The sequence below is a fragment of the Poecilia reticulata genome, chromosome 16 (genome assembly GCF_904066995.2).
Source record: "Poecilia reticulata chromosome 16, P_reticulata-male-v2, whole genome shotgun sequence".
Lineage (NCBI taxonomy): Eukaryota > Metazoa > Chordata > Actinopteri > Cyprinodontiformes > Poeciliidae > Poecilia > Poecilia reticulata.
In genome coordinates this window covers 21,925,239-21,950,890 of record NC_088845.1, presented here as the reverse complement: position 1 = coordinate 21,950,890, position 25,652 = coordinate 21,925,239, and the positions used below count along the sequence as shown (strand labels likewise).

The following is a 25,652-nucleotide window of genomic DNA, read 5'->3' as shown; positions in this document are numbered from 1 at the left end:
CTGATAATGCACATACTAGGACACAAGTCCCATACATCTATATAAATATATAGGATATGATTCATCACCTAATATACAACGACTCAGTTACTGAGACTATTTCCCATATTTCCAATATTTAGTCTTTTCCCCTCTTACATTCCTCATAAGCAGTTTTTTTATTTCTTAGCAGTTCTTTTTAGCGCATTAATATCAGTGTAAAATCTTGCCATCTTTTCAGATTGTCTTTGGCTGTACAGGTATCTGTACCTGAGATACCCATAGTCACGTTTTACCTTAAGTCGATGATGTTAGTTTTTTCAGAATACATGGATGTAGGAGGAGCATTGCTTGTAAAATCACACTAAAATCAGTCATGACTTTCAAAAGACTGCTTGGTGAAACCTTCAGGTCAATGTTGATTGAAACCACTTAAAAACACTTCAGGGTTGAACATTGACTTTGTTGCCCATAACTTTGATTTTATTGGCGAGCTATGCGAGGAGTTGAGGTCAATGCCCCATCTCCATGTCACACACAGATAACGCTGCGCTTCGCTTTGTGAACGTCTAAAGCGGATTTGTGGATGAGAATATAGACCTTGGACAAATTTATCTTGACCAGCAGGTTTTTATGAAGCTTTTTTCCATGCTCCACAAGCAAAACAAATTCCTGATTGACTCTGCCAGATAAAGTTTAGTAAATGTTTAAATGGAAATGCACCCAAGTTGAAATCGATTCGCTGTTCTTAATCCACGAAAATGTGCTCATGTTTATCCTGGAAGGTTGGATGTTTCTCAGCCCTCGTTTGTCCCCAGACAGAAAGCTGAAGTTAAAGATCACAAGGCAAGCCTGTAAGCTAGCTCTCTGTTTTTCTTATTTGGCTTTCAGGGATAAAATGGTTTAGGAAGCGCGATGCTGCATCTCCCTCAGGGGTTTCAATTCATTTCACCAGATGATGTATAAACCATGTGCGAGCCCAAGAGGAAATGCACAAGAGCGGAGCCTGTGAAAGGCAGAACACATACGGCGATGAAAAGAGCCAGTAGAAAACAATGCTAAAGAAGTGGAGAGATGGGTTTTACTTTGAATTGAAGGTAGACTTGAATTAAATTCCCTACATGTACCTTGAAGAACTCAAACAAAGTGTTCGTCCTGATGTGAGTATCCTGACCTAACATATTCAGATATACAGCGTGTATTAATCCTGGGAATAAATGGGATTTTTAAATCAAGCCAAGTTATTTCAGGTATGTTGTACATTATTAATAGTCAAAAAAACGGCCTCAGGCTACTTTTTAGTTCACGGATCACCCACGTGCTCTATTCTTAGAAGGTCAGTGAACGGTGAATTGGGATAAGTGAAAAAAAAAAAACTCTAGAATATTTTAACAAGAAAAACATTAAAATTAATGTTTCACTGTTTAGAACACAAATTCAGTCAGTATTGGTTATAATGTTATGCCACTGATGATATCTATATTCAGTCCCTTGCAAAAGGATTCACTGCTCTTGAACTTTGCTAAGTTTGTTCACATTACAACTATAGAAATGTTTTAGATTTCATTGGTATTTTATGTGAAAAACAAAGTAAAGCAGCAGAGATGTGTATTTATTTCATTTAGTCCCTCTAAATGAAATGCCTGAAGAAGTCACATACTTAAAATTGTCTTCTTGCTTAACCTCAGTATAAGTCCAATTAATTTTTTATTGAACATTGGTGAACAAATGGCATCATGAAGACCGAGGAACACAGTAGGAAAAAGGAGGGTTGTGATATAATAGCTCTAGCTTTGAGAATTTCACATACCTGTAGCTCCGGGCAATCAATCTTTGGATAATGGAAGAATATGTCAAACCTGCAAACCTACCAAGACATGCCTAACAAGCACAACTATCAGTAACAAGCAGACAAAAGGCCCATGCCAACTCTGAAAGTGCTGCATGACTCGAGGTGGGAGAATCTTTTGACAAGACAACTATTAGTTTAGATCTTCACAAATCTGGCCTTTATGGAAGAATGCCAAAAGAGAAAGTTGTTGTAAAAACAATGTCCTGCCTACAGCTTGGCGTAACCCATGTGAGTGACCTGCGTGCATCACCCTGAAAATGTTGAAGCCTACCTTGAAATATGGCCTCAACGGCATCTTGGTATGACAATGCCTTTCTTCTGGACTGAGAACCCGGATTGAGTTTAGTGCAGGGCAATCCTGAAGGAAATCTGCCTAAAGATGTCAACACACAGCCTGAGCTATAATGGACTGACTTAGACTGAAGCATATTCATGCATTAGAATGGTCCAGTCAAAGCACGAAGCTAAATCCAACCAAGGATCTGTCGCATGAAGATAATAATATTTCTATGAGAACAGCCGTGTGTAGAAAATGATTTTGTAATAGCTTTGCAGTAATCTAATCTGATGTTCTCTTCTCGCTCTGAATGCTTCTATTTTGCATTTCTGTAAGCTCTTTTGCCAATGAAGTGGTGCCAGTGCAACATATTTAAAGAGCCTCCTCCACCAAACACAGATCTGCCTCTGAGGTTCCTCCCCTCCGCTCCTCCTTGGCCTGTTATTTAGCAACCTGGCTTTTTACAGGAACCCATTCAAAACTTTAACCCAGAGCAAACCCAGGAGTTGATTTAATGTAGGTGGTGTTTTTACTGGCAGCAATGCTGTTAGATAGGGAATGCATGGTATTCTTCAGAGATGCAAGAAATCTTTCATTATTAGGTAAAGTAAAGGTGTGAAGAGAAGCTGAAACCATTGCAGCTTATTAAGCAACAACAAACTGGATAGATGATGAGATTTTTTGGCAATTTCTTTTCATCCCTTTTTTAATGCTTTAACATTATTAATGCTTCTTCTTGGACGAGTACAGGTGGCATAATCTATATTTCTGAATGCTGAAATTTAATGTGTCCTTATCAGGTCCTTATTTGGGATATATTGTACCCTTTTTTCCCCAGATAAGTTATTTTATATTCTTCCAGCATGGATAAATGTCAGCGAGAGTTAGACATTTACATACCTCTGTGATCTCCGTTTGATCAAACTCTATTTCAATTTATTTTTTTTTTATTTAAAAGTTGCTCCTTTGCTAATCTTTGTCTTATATATATATTTTTTTTTCTTCTTCCAAGCACTTGAGTAGCAGTCTACCTTCTCTTCTATGTCATGCTGCACAATAAAGAAAGAGTTAACCGCATTGTTCTTTAGCAGCAACCACATGCACCTTTTTAAAATTCATACTCTGAGTGCACACAATCAAAGCGCCATCCAGAGAGATCGAGAAGGGTATGCTTTGCCTCTCCTGACCAGAAATGCTCCCATATGAAATGAACAAATTGTTTATGGAAATTTACTGAGATACAGCTATTTGTCATTTCTCCCACACACAGAATGCAAGGGTATTTCTGTGTTTTCAGCTCGCTTGAATTTACTCAAATTTTAACACACTTTTTCACCGAGTGCACATAACGAAGTGGCTGGCATAAATGGAACATCTGTTAAATGCTGATAGGTAATTGGGTAGCAGTTTTGTTTCTATGCCAAATTAGAGTTGCCTGATTAGGGTGGGGACACAATTTTGTTTTATAAAGACTTAATTTTTTTCCTCCCTCAATGAATCAGAGAGGTTGAAAGCTTTACTAACTTTTCGTTATCTCCTCCTCCAGACAACTGGAGCTGCACAGTCCTGACGCCAGGCACACCATCGTGCTCCGGTGCCCAGACCAACCATCTGCCCTGTCCTGGTTCTCTTCCATGCACTCGGTCACATCCACGCTGGCACAGGTCTGTCTCCTCTGTGAATCGTTTTTTACAGGAAGCTTTTATCATCACAGTACATTTAGATGTCAGCGACTCCTCTGAACTGCTTTGAGGGTGGTGCATGCCGAATGACTCTCCAGGCTTAAACCTGTCACCCCATCACAGCGAGCAGCGGCGGAAGTCGTCCAGAATACATCCAGGACAGGGGTAGCTGGCAGCAAAGAGATCCGACACCTGGGATGGCTGGCAGGGAAGGTAAGTGTGTGTGTGTGTGTCAATTGGTCCAGAAATGAATTTGTCTTTTTACAGTCATGCTGTTCGGTTTTGTTGAAGGGTAAGAACTCATAACATACAGCAGTGAATTTAATACGAAAGAATAGAATATGTACTATACAAATCCTTAAAGAAACATAAACACTGTATGGTAAAATCTATGTAATAATAACCAAACACAATATATAAAGTTGTTTGACCAATACACCCACAAGATTATCGCTTAAATTAGACGTTGAAAGCTGGGAATCAGACTTGTTGCTCCTGCCAATAGGGGGCAACAATGTGTCTATTTGTCAACCGTGTACTCAGAAGAGAAGAAAAAGCAATGAAATTTGCGAACTTTTTGTGTTGCTAACTACAGATAGCCGTAGTAAATGTTGAATTAGTTTTAGCTTGTTAGACTTTTGTTGTTTTAGAAAAAAGAGATGGATATAATATTCTGCTCAATAAGCACATTTGCTTGAAAACCAATTTTAAATTTAGTGTGTAGATGTAATGAAATTAATATAAATTGATTCTTCCAGTAAAACACAAGTAGATCAAGACATTTTTGTTTGAATATTTTAATGCCATGATACAATTTAAAGTTTGGTATTTTTTACTCAAGTTTGTCATACAATGAGCATCGCAGACCAGCCCATGCTGGAGTGAAATTTCCTTTAATTTTGCAAAGGCCTATTACAGCGGTGAGATGTATTGTGTGTGTGTGTGCGTGCGTGCGTGTGTGTTCTGTGTGCTTTAATATTTAAACGTGTTTGATTTAGCTACATAATCCACTCTGTCCTCTAAACAAGTAAAAGCAACCCCACATTAAAGCACCTAGAAAATGTAGTTTTTAAGTTTATTAAATGTGTGCTTTGTCACCCTTTCTTTGGTTGCAGAAAGTGTGAGATTGGTTTTCTGCATGTCACAGAGGTTTTGGATAAGTGTGTTTAAAAGGAACTCAATAAGATGGGGTCAGAAGATGAAAACAGTCAGTGTTTTTGTGTGATTGTGTTTGTGTGCTTATGTTACCTGGGGCTGCATTCTTATTAGGAATTATCTTCAACTCCTGCACACAGAAGCGCGCACACATGCGATGTATTTGTGAATTTCACATGTATGCAGCTTCGCTCTCTCTTTCATATACAAACACCTGTGCAAATAGGCGCACACATCCATATCTATCTAATTTAGCCCTCATGAATTTGCCAATATTTGATCCTCCAAATGCAGTACAATACTGTTACTTAGCAACATATCCTCATTATGTTAAAAAGCTGACCCTTGACCCTCTGAATCCCACTGCGCGATTGGTTGAAGCAGAACTTCAAAGAGCTACTTTGGATTCCTCGGCTCGGCAGCAGATAAGCTCTCATAATGAGAAGAGTTCTGGAGCATTGTCACATAAAATGCACATGAATTGTGTGAGTGTGCATGTGTGTGACAGATAGAGAGAGAGAGAGTGTGTGTGTGTGTGTGTGTGTGTGTGTGTGTGTGTGTGTGTGTGTGTGTGTGTGTGTGTGTGTGTGTGTGTGTGTGTGTGTGTGTGTGTGTGTGTGTGCGTGTGTGCGTGTGTGTGTGTGTGTGTGTAAGTGAGAGGCTTGTGGAGATGAGTGGGTGTGGGGGCAAAGCAAATGGATAGAGAAAGTGTACTTGCATCTCCACAACAGCTAAGTTCACTTTTATCTCACTTCCTGTTGGATACGCAACACAAAGCTAGAGACGAACTGTCATGGGTCCAGGATTTACTTGTTTGTTTTTGACATATTTTACACATTAAGCACAAAAACATGTAGATTAACAGATCCGTCACCCTGTGCAGCATGCAACTAATCAAATTCAACTTGAGTGGCCCTCCAGGAAGAGTTGCTTAGTTGGTCTCTTGACATTACATTCAGTAATCGCTTGCTCAGTTTAAATTAATCAGCAATCTAGTACTCATTAAGTGTGTTATTTCTTTTTTCTGCTGGTCAAACTCTCTTTCTCAGCCGGGTTTGTAAATAATAAAAAAATTTATATTTGTCATAAATTTGCATAATAAGCTGCTGAATACTGTTGTGCTTGACTTAGGACAAAAAAAAATCCACAATTACATTATGTTAGGAGTTAAATCCCCTGATTAGTGTAATCATTTTAATGAGTTTCAAACTGAGGGAAAGAAAGGAAGAAAACAAGGCAAAGGACAAAGCACAGAATAATGTATCATACCTTAGGCCATGGCAGTGTTTGTACTTTGCAAAATAACTAACCTGAATCGAATGAACAGGTTGCATGTTTTTACCGCTGCATTTTATTTTTTGTAATTATTGTTCAGTTCTTCTTTACCCAGCATATGGCTGGATGGGAGCAGCTGTTCCTCCCTCATTGTTTATCTGTTTATGCGGCAGACGGAGAGTGAGAAGCAGTGTTGGAAACCGGTCCTGGTGGTGGTGACGGAGAAGGACTTGTTGCTGTACGATAGTTTGCCTCGGAGCAAAGAGGCCTGGCAAAACCCTTCACACAATTTTCCTCTTTTAGCAACACGGTAGGTAGCTTTACGAATACAAACATACAGAAATGTGCAAGTTCTTAAAAAAAACAAAAAACAGCTGAAGATAAATAAATTTCTTTCCATAGTTTACTTCCCTGACATTCTGAATAAAAGCAATAGAAAAAAAATTTACTAGTTCTCATTTATTGATAATACTTTTTATGAAAGTAAAGTTTGAAAATCTTTATAAAAGGTCTTGATTTAATTTGGCAATTAACATACCAAATGTGTAATTGCACATCATTGTCCACCTGGCCTTACAATTTGTGCTTATTTTCTTTCCTTTTGATTTTGTCTGAATTTTTAAAATACAACTGATTTTGTTATGATAGAGCTTTAATTTTCATTAAGGGCAGCAATAATAAATAAAAAGTGTTTGCCCTCAGATTTCTTCTATTTCAAATATTTCTTTGGCACAGCTAGCTGTTTCAGAATGTCAGATCTCTTTTGTCAGACTAAGGTTGACTGAGGAAAAACAAACTGTGGTTTTTACACGTTTCTCACATTTATTAAGGAAAAAGCTATCAAAATCACCCTGGTCCTGTGTGAAACAGTTCTCTGCTATGATTTTAAATAATGAGTAATAAAATAATTTGAAGACCTGTCTTATGTTTGCTAAATATATATATATATATATATATATATATATATATATATATATATATATATATATATATATATATATATATATATATATATATATATATATATATATATATAAAATATCCACAAGACTTTGGAAAAAATACTCTGCAAGCTGATGAGAAACAAATGTGCAACATGTTGGAACTTGTGCCTCCCATTAAATCAACATGGTGTGAGTGTGACGTTCTACGACTGCTTTACTAATTCAGCACCAAAATGAGTCGGATCCATGAATTCAGCACGATACCAGAAAAAAGCAGTCGACCAGCGACTCCAGGTTTGGAAACATGTGCAGGTATCAGTTCAATAACTTTAAGCTTAAACTCTTGCTTTCAGTAGCAGGACAATGATCAAAAGAAACACTAGTAAGTTTACCTCTGAGTGGCTCATAAAACAAATAAAATGAAGGTTTTTGAAATAACCTTGTCAAAGTTCAGATATTATTCTACTTTAGATGTTGTAGTGTAACCTGAAGCAAGTCATTCAGGCGTGAAACCCTCTGATGTGGCTAAGTCAAGAAGACTCTGCAAAGAAGAGCAGAAGAAAATATCTTCTGAGTAAAGTAAAGGGCTCACCACAGAAGCCCGGTGACAGTTGTTGTTCGGTTTTAGGTTTGAGGACAGTTACTGTTTCTCACAAGGTCAGGATGGTTTGGATTTTTTTTGGCCTTGACATAATGAGGATGTAATTTCAGAAAATTACAGTGTTGAATGATCTGAAACATGTCAGTTTGACAAAAAACTCTTAAAAGCAACATCAGCATGCGTTGCACATATTAGCATATTAGATGAATAAATAACTTACTGATACTAAAATGGTATTCATTAAATCTTTGTTTTAAGCTTGTTTAAAAAATCTATATCCAATATGTCTGATTTTAACAAGTGTCATTCTTGCAGTCTGGTCCACTCTGGTCCTGACCGGGGGTCGCCGTGTTCTGGCACTGAGCTGTTTTTTGCCACTCGGACTGGCACGCGTCTCGGCATCGAAACTCACCTTTTCCGGACTGAGACCACAAAGGATTTGTCCATGTGGACGAGACACATTGTCAACGGCTGTCATGCGTCGGCTGAGATGATCAAAGAAGTCACAACAAGTGAGTTTTAGTACATTCACTGTCATAAAACACTCACACAAATAGACACTTTAGACAAGAGAAAGACAGAAAAAGCATAAAGGATGGGAAGAGCAAGGTGAACTGTCCTGGTCACTTTACAGGTTTCTGCAACACTTCCTCAGATTGGTTCTGGCGTCTAGTGACACAAGCGCTTCCAGAGAGATTTAGGAGTCTGCGGTGGAAACCACTGCCTTGGGTCAAGCAAACCTGGAGTCGCTGCATAAAGCAATATGTGTACATGTGAGAACAGACTCCCACATCCTCTGAGATAGAAGAGCCTCTTTGATATAAGACGACAGCCATATGGAAGATGTAGACAAAGCACTTGCTATTTATAGCAAGGAATTGTGTGTGCAAATGTGTGCATTTGCATTGAATATGTGTTGTTTAGGGGGATCGGAGTAAAAACCCCCCTCTTTCATGGCCTCCATCTTTCTTAAAGCACAAAATGTCCTGGGAAATGCTCCTTTCCCCTGAGTCCTCCTCAAGTTTCCATGTGCCAAATTAAGCTTCACCCCAGACTCTATCTGTGAAATTGTGTGCATCCAAACCCCATATGATACACACAATAGTTCATCTGTCATTTACCTTCAAATTCCTGTTAAACTCAGCCACAGCCTGTCTCAGCCCACTGTCCCTGGTCTTCAGTAGTTGGCAGGTTGTTAAAGGGAAAGTAAAGGTTACGTTTACAGTGTAAACTAAAAGTCACAAGTTGCTCGGCATCAAAAGATAGAGTCGAACAGTCTTCATGACCTTGATGCAATCAAGCTGGTAGTTCTGTGGGAGAGTGTGTTCCGGTGTTTGTGGACACTGTTTGATTGGCGTGTTTCTAGTCTCCTGGCTCTGTGCTCTATCTCTCTCACTCTCAATGTTAATAAGATATGTAATCAGTAAAATGATCTGCAGCAACCTTTGGTCGACTGTTTTTATTCGGTTTCTACTGCAAACACAGTAAAGTGATGTTTTATTGCTTTTAAAGTTGACAGAGCAATTATTTCCTTATGATATGCATCTGTCATGAGGTCTGTGCTAGAAAACATCTTTCTGAGTCCCTGTTAAATATGCTTCAATACTCCATATGTCTCTAATAATCACTGCATACACTAAACATTGTGGTTAATTGACCTACCACTATGTTTAGTGTATGTTAATCTTTTTGGTTTAGCTTAAGCAATGTTAGCCTTTCTGCAGGTAGGCATGTTTCTAAAAACATGGTGTATATGAAGGGTGGTCCTTGGTAAGTGAGGCGATGAAGTATGTACAATTTATTATTAAAACATATATATATATATATATATATATATATATATATATATATATATATATATATATATATATATATATATATATATATATATATATATATATATATATCATATCATTTTTTTTTTTTCAGATCCTCACCATAAGATCTTCAGGCTGTTTAAACTTTGGCTGCTTTTACAACAATTTTCAGTTCATTCTTTGCTCGCTTACTAATTGTTTGTGTTTTAATAATAAATTGTATTTTTTGTGCATGTATCATTTTTAAACCAGTTAGACTTTCAAGTCCAATAAGACTCGAGAAAACTTTCCAAAAAAATTTGGATAATTGTTGATGCAGATTACAAGAAGTTCTTGTTTCCCTGGAGCAAAATACAAAGAAATTAGGGCTGGTTTAAAACGCTTTTTCTATTGCAGTATTTTTACCAAACGTATTCACCGACTCACCCGGATCATTGCATGTGGGTGTTTTACTCACTTCCCTTTAAACAGGTGTATGAAATGCATCACCAAGGCATACAGGCTGGTCCTACAAATATTTGCACATGAACTTGCTTTCTCACAAGAGCTCAGTGAATTCCAGTGAACGCCTGCTTCCTTCAACACAAAAAGTGAATCTAGGTTTAGCCGTTGCCAGGAGAAAAGTACTTGAATGGGTAGGCAGATATATTGGACCTTAATGGATTACTTCTGACAATACATTTTACACTAGAGTAAAGTAGTATTTTACTTAATCCTCTCGGAGATTTTGGAAGCAACAGTTTTCCAAAAGTATCTCCAGCATGTCAGTGTTAAAGACCAACAACTCATGAGAAATTGGACCAGTTAAATATTTTATAACAGAAGTTTTTCTTGTTATTTAATGGGACCATTTTGATTTGACGACATAATGTAAAATTTATGAGGTTAAAAAAAATTGAAATCCTCAGAAAATTGAGAACTTTCCCTCAGAGCATCATTGTGACGCTCTAAGATTCAGGCATGTTTTTACCTGACATCATTTTATGTTTAGAGAGATTATACTCATACTATAGTCTTAATCTAACATTATATCATTCATCAAATGTTTGGCCGACAACATCACGTACCTTTAAAAAGCTAGGATAAGCTAAACTGTAGTTGAAAAATTATCCTAAAAATTATTTGTCGTTAAAAATGCTAGCTAATTAAATAGCTTCATAAAAAAGTATTTGCCTTTGCCACACCTTAGCTTTTCATTTAAACTGAGTTTCATAAAGAAACACCAGTTTCTCAGTCGGGTCGTGCAGGTAGGAAAGTAATTTTACAGTTCCCCGTGAAGGAGTGTGACATTGCATACAAAATACATTCACTCGTGTTTTAAGCACTTACCAGGCGTCATCCCGCTGACCTTGTCGGCTTCTTTATAGAACATCCTAAACTCTGATGCTTTATTCATTGTCAGGGCTCACAGTGAAGATTTGCTCTGAAGATAGATTAATTCTTAGTCACTCAACAGGCGGTTAGACGTTCTTTGGGGATGTTAAAGGGGAAGTGAATTTGTACGGCTCCGAAATCAAGTTTCACTTGACCTTCTGGCGTATCTTATTTTGTGATAATAATGCTGACAATTTCAGCAAACAGCAGGCGTGTTCTGTTTAATAGATATTCCGCTTCAAATGAAAAATGTTTTCGAAAACACTTTCTTTTTGTATTAGAAAGTCTTGTTTACTGTGTTTCAGATTTAAAATCCAAGAAGAACGCACCTGAAGTCAAATGTTGCAGTTTTCTGAGCAGAAAAGAAAAAAAGGAGGAAGCAGCTTGATTTCCTAGTTCCATCAACACAGAATTAGATTTAATGAATGACTGGCTTAGTGTAAACTGGGGGGGAAAACTAGGGAATCATTGTATTTTTTTGGTTTGTTTTACTCATAATTCTGCATAATATTGATGTGCTTTAAAGGAGTGGGTCAGAACTCTGTTAGGTCATGATAAAGAGTTATGAGCAGTAAATATCTTTATTTATTTTAGTGTTTTAATTTAGAATTAAACTATACAAGTCCGTCTGAACCAAGAGACTAAAGAGAACTTCTATAGTTTTGGAATAAAACTATGGATTATTTAAAAATGTCCTTTAAATAATGCATCTGTTTGTATTGGTGTTTTTTTTTATATAATAAAACTAATATTGAATTGCATTAATAATATAAGGGTGGTGTAACGGACAAGATTTCATGTTTATTATTTTCTTTTTAAAAGTACTTGCTGCTTATGTCCGAATATCTCCTCAAAAATCATGAACTATTCCTTTAAGCTACCCAAACCTTTAAGCCAACAATATAGAGATGCTTTTTTTTGCGGTTTTGCTCACAAAAGGTTTGAGACATGCCTCTATTCTAAGTTGAAGATGTAAAGATTTGCTTAAAGTCAGCAATCCTTCATCTCTGGCTTCTTGAACTTCTCATTAAAGTGTTTGTCAGAGTGAAGTCTGCAAAACTTGTTTAATTGCTTTTGGGGTCACCGGGGTGGTCTTGGTGAACAGGTAAACAGCATAATGACTTGAAGCTCTTTAAAAATCAAATTAACTCAGCGGTGGTGGAAAACTAATCTATTAACCTGCTGTGACACTTGAAGTCGTGTGCACCTTCGAAATCTCAGGTACTTTTCGATCCCAACGACCTATAAGTTCAAGATAAAAGTCTGAAAAACAGATTTTGTCCTTTAGTAACCTTTTAGTTGAAAGACCAGAAGTGGTCTCAGAAGTAGTGTATCTGCTCTCTCCTACTGTCCGGTGTTACCCTGATTTATTCCCTCACTCTGTTATCACTCTCTGATCCTCCATCGTTCCTTGTCTCCTACACTCAATGTCAGAAAAGGGGTCTTTGTTGCAGCCTGAAAAGCCCCTTTATGCGAGCGCGTATTCTGATGGGAAACCCTGCTTTCCCTGCCGAACAACGTGCTCAGATAGAAGAGTACAGTTTCAGGTCTAAAATTCAGCAAAGACCGGCACTCTTTCATCCATTTGAAGCCCCTTTTATGCCTGTAGAGGTGCGATGGCTCTGCCACGCCGTTCATTAGATTTATATTACGCTGTTATTTTGCATAATGTTACCATTTGATTAGGTATCTGTGCTCTGGCTGTAGAGGTCTGACTATTTGAAGGAAAGTCTGATAAACCTCAGTGGTCAGCCAGATTAAGTTGTTGAAATACTTTAGTGATTAAAAAATGGTTCCCTTGGCAAATGACATAAAGAGGACAATGTATGACAATGCAAGCTTTTACAAAGTACCCTTTGAGAAGCTGGTGGAGAGAAACCCAAGATGTTTGACCCCAGTCAGACAGTTTGAAGGCAGTGTTACAAAATACTGAGGAAATATATGTAAACTTTAAAGGTTTTTACTGCTGTAATTTGAGGTGTCCCTCAGACGAATTAAATTTTGAGTGTATGTGCTTTCTTGAGGTTAGATTCCATAAATACAGTATATTTATTATACTTTTGTGAAGATGACACGCAGAACAGTGTTCTTGTTCTGATGACCCCACGCCGGTTAAAAGTTATTTGAACTGCATTAAATAACTGAAAAAAATAAAAAAGACGGATCGCATGTAAATTTTAAACAAAACGATGGTAAAGTGGAAACGGTCATCTGGGGACCTTGTTGAACCTTGAATGCCACATCATTTTCTCTTCAGACACAAGCCAGAAATTTAGAAGTTATTTTACATTTAGTTTAACATACGACTTAGCTATTTTTTTTTATTTTTTTTAATCGGAAACATTTCAGCACTCAGCCAGCTCTTCTCACTAATATTGACAGGAAGAGGAGTATTAGTTAATTAGTTGCCTGAAAGTTAATGCATTTTTCTTTGCTTGGAATCAGCCCACTTATGTTATTTTGACTGCAACCAATTAAAAATTCTGGAGCCGGATTCCCGACTGGAACCAGGAAGAGACAGACTGCATTGGCTCAACTCAAATGTGCAACAGCCCCTCTTAGGAATAGCTTTTCAAATTATTTTTTACGGTTTGTCATCAAAATGTCTCCAAAGCTGCATGTTTAACACTGGGCTTTTGCTATAGCACCCCCATCCTTGTGGATCAGCCTCCAACTGTCGAAAGTGAATCTTGTAATAATGCATTTAGGGGTTCATTGTACACCTCTTTTTGCCAACTTTTTTTTTTATTTTGCTTTAAATTTTCTCTGTAAACAAAGTTGATTCGGAAAATTCCTACATTCAGGTTTTGATTGGTGGATTGTTTTTCAGTGGACAACTGCTGCTACTGTAAGTGGCAATCAGCTCACCAGCAGTGATTGTAATTGCGAATAAGTGCATGAACATGCTTATAAAGCGATGCCCCTGCTAATCCATGAAGTCCATCACAACATTGCTACATTTGTTAATCTTATACAAACCCAGAAAATGAATTCAACATGCATTGTTATGGTTTTGTGAAAATAACAACCTGTTAATAGTCAGAGACAGCCTGCAAGGGAAAACTTTCCTCAGACATGCACACGCATGAGGAAACAAACATGCATTCATGCATTGAAATGATAATCACTAGCACATAACAATATTTCAGTTTCTTTATGTTATTTCAGGTAACTTTTTTTTGTAACCAGTAGTATGGGCTGCACACCTTTATTGCCACATATATAAGCACACTTAGATACCCTCCTCTGCACACAGAGACACATGCACACACACTCATCTTTCTCTGGCTTTCAGCAAACACTGGAGAGATAACAACTCCTCTCGCTTGTTGTCTCTTTGTCAAACAAACTCACAGCTTGGTAGATCAGATGTCACTGAGATGGGAGCTTACTGTACGCTGTAAATAAACTTCTCGGCATGTCTCCTCAATGTCTGCCATTGTCAGGGCGTGAGTACTCAGCTGTTTTTGACAAATAAAAGAACTTGTCCCACGGTGGCGCTGTGCAGGGAGGAGACAAAGACGACGGAGGCTACACTTAAAAAGAGCGAGTTGATGAAGATGGCGGGCTTCACTCGGCTTTCAGGCGAGACGCCTGCTGTGAGGAGAGGAGAGCGAGCTGGAAATAAGTGGCAAGAAATGGTGTAAATCTGAGAAATTGCGCTCTCTGTTTATGGCGAGATCTTCAACAGGAGAGCAATGGGTGTCACTGAAATGTTGCAACCCTGAGGTGGATTCGTGAAGCAAACATGTGAGATGCATTAATTAGAGGAAAGATGATGCGTGTACTGTGCTTTGCGGACGTTTTCACATCCATTGAAGTTTTCTATGATTTGTCTCATTATAACAACAGGTTTTTGGGGACGTTGCTGTGATAATAATGCAGAGCAGTGTGTAATTGTAAGGCGGAAAGAAAATAATATATGATTCTGACATTTTCTTGTCTTTTTTTTTGACAAATATAAATCTGAAAAGCATGGCATGCAGATGTTATTATTTTTTGTTGGATTACATTTAAGATGCTATCTGTACACACACCTCTGAATATAACAGTCTTACTTTAAAGCATGACAGTGGCAGCCTTGAGCAAATGTCCCTGAAAGAAAAGTGGATGGTGGATGGAGATGTTGGAGGCTGCGAAATAATTAAGCAGGTTCACCTTCAAGCAGGACAAAAACCTCTGAACATACAGAGAGCTGTAATAGAATGATTTAGATCAGTGCATCTGTGTTAGAATGGCCTAATCAAATTTGTGGGAATGCTTGACAAAATTTGCCCCTTATCATCTGTTGGCAGACATAACGCCTTGAAAATACAAGTCTGTGCATAATTAATCTACATAATGTTACATATGCTATAAATGCTTCACTTAGTTAAATAAAATAACTTTTCAATAAAATTCTAATTTATTGAACACAACTGTATTGGGAATGATTCCTGTTTCTGCTATTCTTACATTACAGAGAAGATGTATTCATTAGCATCCTAAATAGTTACAATATTCTCCGTTTCTCAGGTTGCTTGTACCAGAGTCAGGAGTGCCGGCTGGTGATTCACTACGAGAAGGGCTTCTCTGTGCTAGCTGACCCAAAAGTAGGAGACGGGGAGGACGGCGAGGAGAGAGTAATTGACACATCGGTCAAGCCCCAAGTGCTCCTCTCCTACCCCTTTGAAAAACTAAAACTGTCCGCGGACGACGGCGTACGCATGCTCCTTCTGGACTTTGGAGGGAAGGAGGGAGAGATTGTAAGTTCCCAAGAGCTTTGATTTGACATTGAAGATGCATCAGAAAACAGTTGAACTCTTATGCTTGTGTTCTACTAAAACCAAATGGGATGAATAAAATCAGCCTCTTCTGAGGGGAAAAAATATCCCTTTTTAGTCAATTTAATAGATTAACTATCTTTTTTTTTTGTAATTGTGTCCGTGTGACCTCTTTGGCGCCTTTATGACACACAGAAACACACGTGCCAGCTATGCGCACGATGCACTCTGCCACCATTGTTGCGGCCGGCACAGTATGAAAGACATCCATAATGCTGTCTGTTCCATCTATGAATGAATGAGAACCAGCCACTTGGCAGCAGCCTGGGACGGGGAGGACGTCACATGAGCGAAAGGCTGTCGTATTTCATGCATCGCCCCTGTCAGTTTAAATATGGCTATTGGTCCCCTGAAAAACGATGAAAATGCAGACATTTTCATCAAAGAAAGGCCCCCGAACACCCCGGACAGAATGTGAAAAGTGGACATGTCTGGAGAAAAGAGGACACTTGATCACCCTTTAGATTTAGAGGTTTATGTACTACTTCTTGATAGACTTGCTTCAGCTAGCATCTTTACAAGGTCTCTGTTCTGAGACTGATAACACAGAAGCCGTCCTTCTTGAAAAGTAGTGTTTACGCTGCTAAATTGTAGCCAAAGATGAACCACTTTTTTATAAGTTGAATTATCAAAATTTTCCCATGACATCATTCAAGGAAGCAGCATGTTTGAGATTTTGCCCTAAAATCCATTTACAGGTTAGTATTCAAATATTCAAAATTAAGACAATTAAGCAATTAGAAATAATTGTGGTGATCCTGACTGTGAAACAGGAACTGCTTTATTGTATTTAAATGTCGGTTATTCAGCAAAACAGAAGAATATATAGTCTCCTTATACAGTATATGTTAAGTATCTGGCTCCAACTACGTGCACTGCGTATTACCTTTATCTTTAAAATATCAAATTATTATACATACCACAAGCAGAGGGAATCGTGTGGAGATTAATTACGAGTAAATGCAAACCAAGAAGTAACCGATGCTCCACCAAAGTTAATAAAAACCCAATTACTGTCTCAGAAAAAAAAAAGCTTCACTGCTACACAGCATTCCTACGTGTCCTTTCCATCGTAGCATTTCAGATTGAAAAATAAATGTAAATTTATTAAACTAGAATTAAATATCAATTAACCAGAGCTGCGATAAAAGTAATGACTTCAGAGCGTGCGGTGGTGTTTTTACCAACGTGCTGCTGAGGCATTCACTGCCTCACACCAAAAAAAAACAGAACAACTCATTCTGTCTCTAAGTGGGGGGGCCTCTTCCGAATAAAGCGAGAAACAATCTGCGGTGTAAAGTGTACATGACAAGAAGAAGCAAGGAAGTAAGTGCTGCTAAAAGTAAATTACAGCACTTCGTTAGGAAATAACACCTGGAATGAACACGGCAGTATTTCAGGCGCAGGTTTTCCTAGAAAATAGCCTGTCACCGACTGTAAGACTTTTAATCTGTTTGCTGCTCTCAGCGGCTCTCTGAATAAAGTGCAGCTGCCCTATGGGAGCAAAGTAATCAGGTTTTATCAATGTAATGAGCTAAGTTTCTTTGTTCACCGTGTTTACCACAAATTTGTTAACATCTAGTTGGTTATTTATCTAACTTTTTTTTTACTTCATCTACCAAGAGGCCTGCTGCTTTATTATTCTTAACTTGTCGCTGTGTAGTGGATGAAAAGTCACTCTGAAAACTGCAATATGGTCTCCCTGAGCTCCTTAGATTGAAAAAATTGGAAGCTGAAGTGATGTATTAATGCTTCAGACTGTAACAACAGTCCTTATATACAATACTCAGACAGAAACGCTCAGTTCTGACTGCTCTCCTTATGCTCAAGGCAAATAAGCAGAGACTTCTAAGCACTGATTCAAAACCCTCTCTTGGCTACTTGAGCATAACAGATTTCGTCGTCTGTATCATTTCTGAATCCAAGCACAGTTTCAGACAAGCTTCGATAAACAATCCCTTGTGGATTGTGGACGCAGCTGACAGCTCGTTAGCTCAATGTGTGAAAGTCAGCTGTGTGAGTTTTTTTCACTGTTTACTATAGTTTTCAACTTGGCAGGAACTGTGTGCATGTCTAATTTATCAGGCTACCCTGATCTATCCAATCAGGGAATCGTGAAGTAACACGTACATGGGGCATGTTCAGTGATTTTTTTAGCACACAGTAAATCTTTCTCTGTCTTGTAGCATTTCTTTGTTTTGTTGTTGTTGTCTTTTTGTCCTCTTCTTGATTATTAAATTTTAATTTAATTTTTCTGCTTCCAGCAACTGGATCTTCACTCATGTCCAAAACCGATTGTCTTCATCCTCCACTCTTTCCTGTCCGCCAAGATCTCCCGTCTGGGTCTGGTGGCCTGATCCGGGGACTCTCAAACTCCTGTGAAAACGAACCCATCTTGTTTCTACATCTGGCCACAGCTCACGTGCGGCACTCCACCTCAAGCTGCTTTATTTGGAAACCCAAGCTGAATGAATGTAGCTTTTACCTGTAATTTGAGCTTTTTGGGGGGTTCTGTGTCTTAGCAGGTGCCTGAAACTGGTTATTTTTCAGACATATGTTGGGGCGGGGTGAATGACCCCCTGTCAGGGCTCCAGGAACTTGAATGTCGGTTGAAGAACCGGAGAGGAAAATGTGAACTGGACTTGAAGCAGGTGGATGACGTATATTGATGTACCAACAAACTCACAAGAGAACATCGGGCATTACTGTCACGTCCAGGATGGGAAGGACTGGCCACACGTAGCAGGATGGAGATGAATTAACTTTTAATTCAATCAAAATGTAACAGCAACCTGCCTTCCATTTACCAATTATATAATTTATTTACCATCAACTCTGAAAGGACATTCCTAATTTCACTTGTCATCCGTCTTCCTCATACATGACACGGCGTGGAGAAACTTTGCACATTAGTCTTTATTAGAGTCCCCCCGGGATGTCTCGTTATCCGTGTCTGCATTCATCATCCAGACTGGGGAGGGGGGCACGTTTTCCCACAAAATGACGGCTCACTGAAATTTAAACTGTCACTGCATTCTTTTAACGGCTCGCTCATGATGACCGTCCCATGTTTTTAAGGTATTTCAGCATGACAGTTGCACATGAAGGTTGAAGACCTGATGGGCCTGAAGAGACAGAGGATTGATTTTTTTTTTTTTTTTTTCCCTGCGTCGCATAAAACACTAGAGAGAATTTTTGGAATAGTTTAGCCAAATAATATAAGGTAAATGTTATATTTTTTAGGCAAATGACCATTATCAACTTCTCACAGCCTTACATAAATAATTGATTTATGGTAATCTATATCTATTATAGAAATAATTTATTTTTTAAAATCACTTTTCTTATACCAGATCCTGAGGTTAGATGCGTAACATTTTAGGGGAATAACAGCACATTACATATTACGTTGTGCATCAGAACTGCAGTTTTAAAAAAAAAGTTAAATTATGCTTAACAGAATTTTCACTTATTTCTATCCCTGCAATAAGTACTTTTTCATGCTCCGCCTTTGCCGAGAAAAGACAAATTTGTCTTTTTACCCAAGCTGCCAAAACTTCGACTTTGCTGTCCAGAACATTTCTTACTTCACAAGAACTTAAAATCAGGACTCCTGGTCCGTTACCAGATCCCTGGTTAAAATCTGGTCATGGAAAACGCTGATTATTTCTCAAAATGCTGAAATATGCCATTTTCTCCGGTCTGATCCAATATGATGATGATGTTGTTTAGTGCTTCTGATGTTATCTCAGAGCGAACCATTCATCTTTCCCAGGACTGACGACAGTTGCGCTGTCGCAGCTTCGCATTCATCAAGATTTTAATTGCTATTTGTTATTTGATTGATCGGCAATATTTGTAACAGAGATAAAACTCATTAAAAACAGTGCAGCAAGCATCACATCCAGCATCATTAATACAGGAAGGAGGCATAACAGTTCTGGGTCCTGTTTTAGTCCCACAGCAGCTGTGCAGGTCATTATTCTTTCCACATCTGTGGACTGATGCATCAGTCTGACAAAGCCACCTGCCAGGTTTCCTCTCCATCTTGCAGAAACTGGAGAGGGAAAAAAATGGTTTACTTTTAAATAAATTAACCAGACAACACAGTTTGAGCATAAGTAGCAATAAAGCTTCTTTGATGGTTATATCCTATGCCCAGCCTTCTGCAAAGACACACTGCACACACACGTACACTGTATAAAGTGATATATGCATTACAATCCTACCACACTGTTGAGAAAGCTATATGTTTTGTTGTTGTAAAGATTTGTAACACTGATGGATCCAGCACTTGTTGATAATGTAAAGTGGAGACGAGCTCTCTGAGGGGAAAAAAAGCTGCTTTCATATGTAGATCTCTGATGCCTTCGGCAGCTACTGTACTGTCACTCAGAATGATGATGCTCACTTTTTAATTCAGACGTTGCACATCAATCCTGTGATAAACAACAGTTGATTAGTTGTTTTTATTGTCTTCAGCTGTGATTGATTATTTTTCATCAGCAGCAAACACAGATCACCTCCTCTGTCATAAAGATGTAAATTAAATCTGTTTGCTAATGACACTGACTCTTGCGTTTGATTTTTGACTCTTGCAAAAGCATTAATTTCCTTTAAGCTTTTTCACAGTTTGTCTCGGCGTAAAAACGGGGTGTGTTTGTGCCTGCTTTGCTCATTTTTCATGAATGATCAAGTTTGATTAGATTGGATGGAAAGCTCTTATAAACATCAGTTTGCAAGTTTGCGACAAATTTTCAATTAGATTTAGTTCCTGAACTTTGATTGGGCCACCTGAATTTTGCTTGCATCTGCTTTGTAGCTCTGGCCATACATCACGTTTTGAGCTGTTGTCCAACTGGAAGGTAAACCTCTATGCTGGACTCGAGTCCTCTGTGGCCGGTAACAGGTTTTGTTTTCAGGAATGCTCTCTGTCTTTTTTTAAGAGTAGCATTTCCTCTATATGCTTTTATTGAAGAAGTGAAAAGTAGTCATCCCAAAAATGACTCAAGAGTACAAAAACATAGTCCCTATGGGATCAGCTGAATTGCTATGTAGAGACTCGTAACCACCTGAGCCTCCATGACCAGAGGGCCGCTTTTCCAGAAGTCTCTCATTAACAAACTGTGCATGTGTCAGTGTCTGCATTTTTTCCCTAATTGAGTGAAATAACTGCAGGTTACTTCACTGTACTTACTTCAGTGCAGTAACCACTTCACTGAATACTCCACTACCTGGCGGAGTATCCATAAATTGTACTCAAGTAAGAGTAGCTATTTTCAAAATTTTACTCAAGTAGAAGCAATGGGTTTCTTGCCATTTCATTTCTGCAGTGAAATTAAATTTCGTGGTTGTAAAGTCACAAAATGTGAAAAAAATTAAAATGGTAATAAAAAATAAAAATTTGTCCCACTGTTACGGAAAAAAATAAAAGGGTCCAAATGATGTCAATTCCTTACAGAAAACTGTTCACGGTATCTTTTGTGAGGCACAAACAAGCAGTATTGCATTTTGGGAGCAGCTGAAATCATGGAGATGTGCTAAATTACAAGCTCTTGGTGACAGTTCAGTTGGAGTCGGAGGAGACTTTATGTAGGTTCCTCAGCAGAAAGAATCCATGCGGCGTTCAAGTTGTAGGCAGCACTTAGCACAGCCATAACTCGTGACATTGTTAGCTCGCCTCCAAGGTAATGAGTTGGCATCCTTACCCACAGTCTCACAGACAGATGGATGGCTGCATTAATGGCTGCATTAATGTTAATGAGGTCGAGAGGTTTTAGACCTCAACACTGTAGTAATTCTTAAAACAGTTTAAAGCTTGACATTCCTCACTGTCATATTGCCCTCCTACTCATATTTCTTCTCATTTCTCCTTTTTTTTTTTTTTTTTGCTGGCAGGCTGTTATTGAGTCGAGTCAGACCCTAAATATCAGCAGGTAGTCACTGTTGCATCATGTGATAGAGACAAACAACATTTTCCAGGAGAATTTTCCCACATAGTCGTGTCATTTGCACACCTAAGCATGCATAAAAATTGCATGAAAGCTTTGTCTGCAACCTGATTTAGAGAAATGACGAGGACTATCAGTGTTTCAGAGAATCTGTGATAATTGTTGAAAATGTATGTTGCTGTGGATGCAGCGCAGCTACTTCTCCCATACAAACAATTCTACTAAAGTTGTTTTGTATGGATCCAAACTGAATGGCCAGCTGCTCTCTTGGCCCCATCTGTTTTTGCATTTCTCTGATGTTGTAGATACTCATAAACTCCATGCTGTGTGTGCTTACATTTTATAACAATTATAGTTTTCACCTGTGCTGTTCAAAAACGCTGCCAATCTGAATAAGACACAGACAATATGCTTTGGTCTTGGACTAAACTATTGTACTATGATTACAGTTTGTTTTTCAAAGACATTTTTTTGTAAAACTTTTTTAAAAAATGTCTCAAAAACAAAAAAGAAGTTCAATTTTTTTCTTATCTCTTCTCATTTATCTGATATGCATTTCCTGAGTAGAGAGGGAAAGGTTCACCTTGGGTAATATTCATGCAACAACTGCAACAATTTCTAAAAATATCAAAACAAGAATAATTTGTTTCAATGGGCTTCTCTCGATTTAACACTGGCAAAACATACTTTTAGTAGAATCAGGGGATAAAGAGTAGCACAATGAAAAAGTTCACACTAAGAAACAGCAAAAAGGGCAAACTGGAAAAAATTGCATTTTCTGCAAAAATGTAGTGTGAATGCTGTAAGCTGAACATTTTTAGTGAAAATTTTAGAAACATTCGACGTAAACTACAAAGGAATTGCAGAAATGTAAGAAAAAGGAAGAAGAAGCAGCAGAATAAAGCAGAAGCCTTTATTCTGCTACAAATACAAAAACAAAACTGTAATAGGAGTGAAAATTTTCAGTCAATGAAATAATTCCACCGAAAGAGTATTCATGCAGAACATTGTTTACGAAGCTAAACTATAAGCTCACGACAGTTTATAAGTTAAATGAGCTAAAAAAGCAAAGACTAGCTGATGTACTGATAGTCTCAGTGTTAGAACTAGCATCTTGACCTACAGTAACTCTATGCAGTGTGAAAAAAAATCACATGTAAAAAATCAGCAAAAGCTAAAAGAATAATGGTAGCACCTGGGCTTGACTTTTCACACTGCACACTCCATCCAGTATGAAAAGTCCCACAAATGTAATAAGAAACATTGCAAACATAAAACAGTTTACAAACTTCTTACAAAGCAAAAGTCTTTGCATACATGTTGAAGATTATAAACAGTAAGAAAAATTATTTTTAGCTCATCACGGGTAGAGCAGCTTATTTGCTGAAAGATGTTAGCTACAGAGCTAATGTTAGATAAATATCAGAATGATTTGAAGGGTTAGACTGGGAACCCTCAGAGTTAGTTAGTCAGTCAGTGTTTTTTCCCCCCCCCCAAAGACTGAGCATAATGTGAGCAGAAACATGAAGAGAAACTTTGTGAATTTTCTAAAAAAAGGAAAGAAAGAAAGAAAAGAAACACCTGGAATAAACAGTAGTTGAAGGATATGACTACATTTTAAACTTTAAGTGTCATTTCCAGCTGAAAGTACATGGAAGTAGTTAACCATGAAAGAGCGCAAAGCTTTTAGCAAATTTTTTTCAGAAATTATGGGATGTTCTATTTGTTTCAATGGGGTAAAAGATGATCACAGAAAGTTGCATATTTCCTAAACTGACAAAGATGTCAATATCTAAAGACATAGCCATAATGTCCTGAATGAGCAGATATGGTAAAAGATAAATAGTTGAAATAGCAGAAAGTTAGGTTGAAAAAAAGGAGGAGCTCAAGATTCACACCAACAAACTACAACATGGAAAGTTTAAATGATGATAAAATAAAATTGCATTTCTCACAAGGACAAGATTTATTACTGGTTTAAATTTAAAAAAAGCAAGTAACCTAAAATATTTCCCCCATTTCCTGAATGGTGATGTGTTTGCTCATAACTCATGGAGTAGTTATTAATCAACTTGTGGTGAGATGTCAAATCCTAACCACAGTTAAAATGTGCATGTTTGTGCATTCCAGTGTGCATGAACCTTGATTCCCACTGCTTTCAAAAGATCGAACACGGAAGAGAAGATAAAGATATGAAACATTTCATTTAAGCTCCTGACTGAGAGTGATTTTTGGATTAAAAGTGATGTATTTTTGTTTTAACCGCCAACATCCAGGGAATGCAGTACGGCCACCTCAGAAATTTTAAGTTAAACTATGCTGTTTGTTTAACTTGCACAGTGGTTGCACAGTGGTTGCACAGTGGCGCAGTTGGTAGAGCTGTTGCCTTGCAGCAAGAAGGCTCTGGGTTCGATTCCCAGCCCAGGTCTTTCTGCATGGAGTTTGCATGTTCTCCCTGTGCATGCGTGGGTTTTCTCCGGGTACTCCGGTTTCCTCCCACAGTCCAAAAACATGACTGTTAGGTTAATTGGGAACGTTAGCTGGAGATGGGCACCAGCAACCCTCCCGACCCCACTGAGGGACAAGGGTGCTGGAAAATGGATGGATGCTGTTTGTTTTTCTTTGTTTTTATTTTTTTTTTTGCTACCTGAAAACGTTTTCACAGCAAAGTTATGTTTTTGATCAAGTAGGTTTCTCTAATAAGTAATTTTCTAATCAGAATTTGCACAGGAGGAAACCAGATGAACAAACAGTGTTGACTGTTTCCATTCACACTCAGCTGGAAAAAAAAATCTGATTTTAGTACAGAGCTGCACCTTTTATCTTTAATATGTGGCACAGACTGTTCTTTCAAGCTAAATTTGCATTTAAATGTTTACATACGACATTGTGCGGAATATAAACGCACACTAGAATTTCTTTAAAATTATACTCTTCTTGATCCCAATGACATGTTTGTGGTTGCAATGTGACGATATAATAAATAAAGTCAAAGGCATACTTTAGCTTTTTAAATGTATAAAATATATTGAATCTGTAAGCAAAGGGAGATGTACGGCTTCAGAGCGTGTGGTGTTCACAGTCGGAGTGGACCGATCACATTTAACTTCACTTTGGTCATGAGTGATTAACACTCTGTGTGGTGGGAAAAAGCCCAGATAAATTTCATATTTCTAAAATCTTGGATGAAAATGCGAGTGAATTGTCTGATGATACATTAGCATTCAAGCAGTAAATAGCTGGAGTGGAAAACCTTGGCTCAGCTGTCGGCTGCACCACAGGCTCTAAAAGTTTGATTGATTTCCCCAAACTTGATGGATTTCCAAGAGGACAGAGAAGTGTATAATTATTTCCCATCATTTCAGAATATGCTCATTCTTCTTGTACGTAGAAGCGGTTTTCCATATTTCACAGCTTAGACTCTCACTCGACAACAAATGAATGTCTGAGACAAATACAGGATTCAGTCTCTGCTCCCTATTTGGTTATTTGCTTTATATGTTGCTTTGCAACTATTATGAACCTTGATCTTTTCCCCACATTCTCATATTTTAAAAATAAACTTGTATTTGCTGTAGTTACACCAGTGCTGTTTAGGCAAAAAAACTAAAGTTAAGCAAATGACTGTATGTCATTGTAAATTGTATTTGGTAGATCAACCCAAATTATGAATTGAGAGAAAAACATCTTTTAATAAAATTTTCAGAAAAGTTTACTTTGCACCTCTCACTTTACACCAGTTTTGCACTTCTAGACAATGAAGTTGGTGCTCTTTCCTTTTTGCAAATAACTGGAACAAGAACCATTTACACCAATATAATTTTTTTAGAAGTTCTTATTGGCTCTAATAGCCATCATTTGAGAGTGGTTAGACTGGAAAGAAGGTAACAAAAGAGGGGAAAGACATGCAGTAAAGGACATT

The 25,652-nt window shown here is 37.9% G+C and overlaps 1 protein-coding gene across 2 annotated transcripts in view; it reads left to right on the top strand.

Moving 5' to 3' along the window:
* Nucleotides 1-20,345, top strand: part of sntb1 (syntrophin, basic 1) — a 40,428-nt gene extending 20,083 nt beyond the window's left edge. The window contains exons 4-9 of one of the 2 annotated variants that reach the window (XM_008432223.3): nt 3,655-3,772; nt 3,914-4,003; nt 6,394-6,530; nt 8,081-8,277; nt 15,472-15,701; nt 18,044-20,345. In XM_008432223.3, the coding sequence (XP_008430445.2) occupies nt 3,655-3,772; nt 3,914-4,003; nt 6,394-6,530; nt 8,081-8,277; nt 15,472-15,701; nt 18,044-18,136 (865 nt within the window). In that variant the 3' untranslated portion in view covers nt 18,137-20,345. Of the gene's footprint in view, nt 1-3,654; nt 3,773-3,913; nt 4,004-6,393; nt 6,531-8,080; nt 8,278-8,399; nt 9,390-15,471; nt 15,702-18,043 lie in introns of those variants that run through there. The other variant, XM_017309742.2, reaches the window with a different exon arrangement.
* The last annotated feature ends 5,307 nt before the right edge of the window (nt 20,346-25,652 follow it).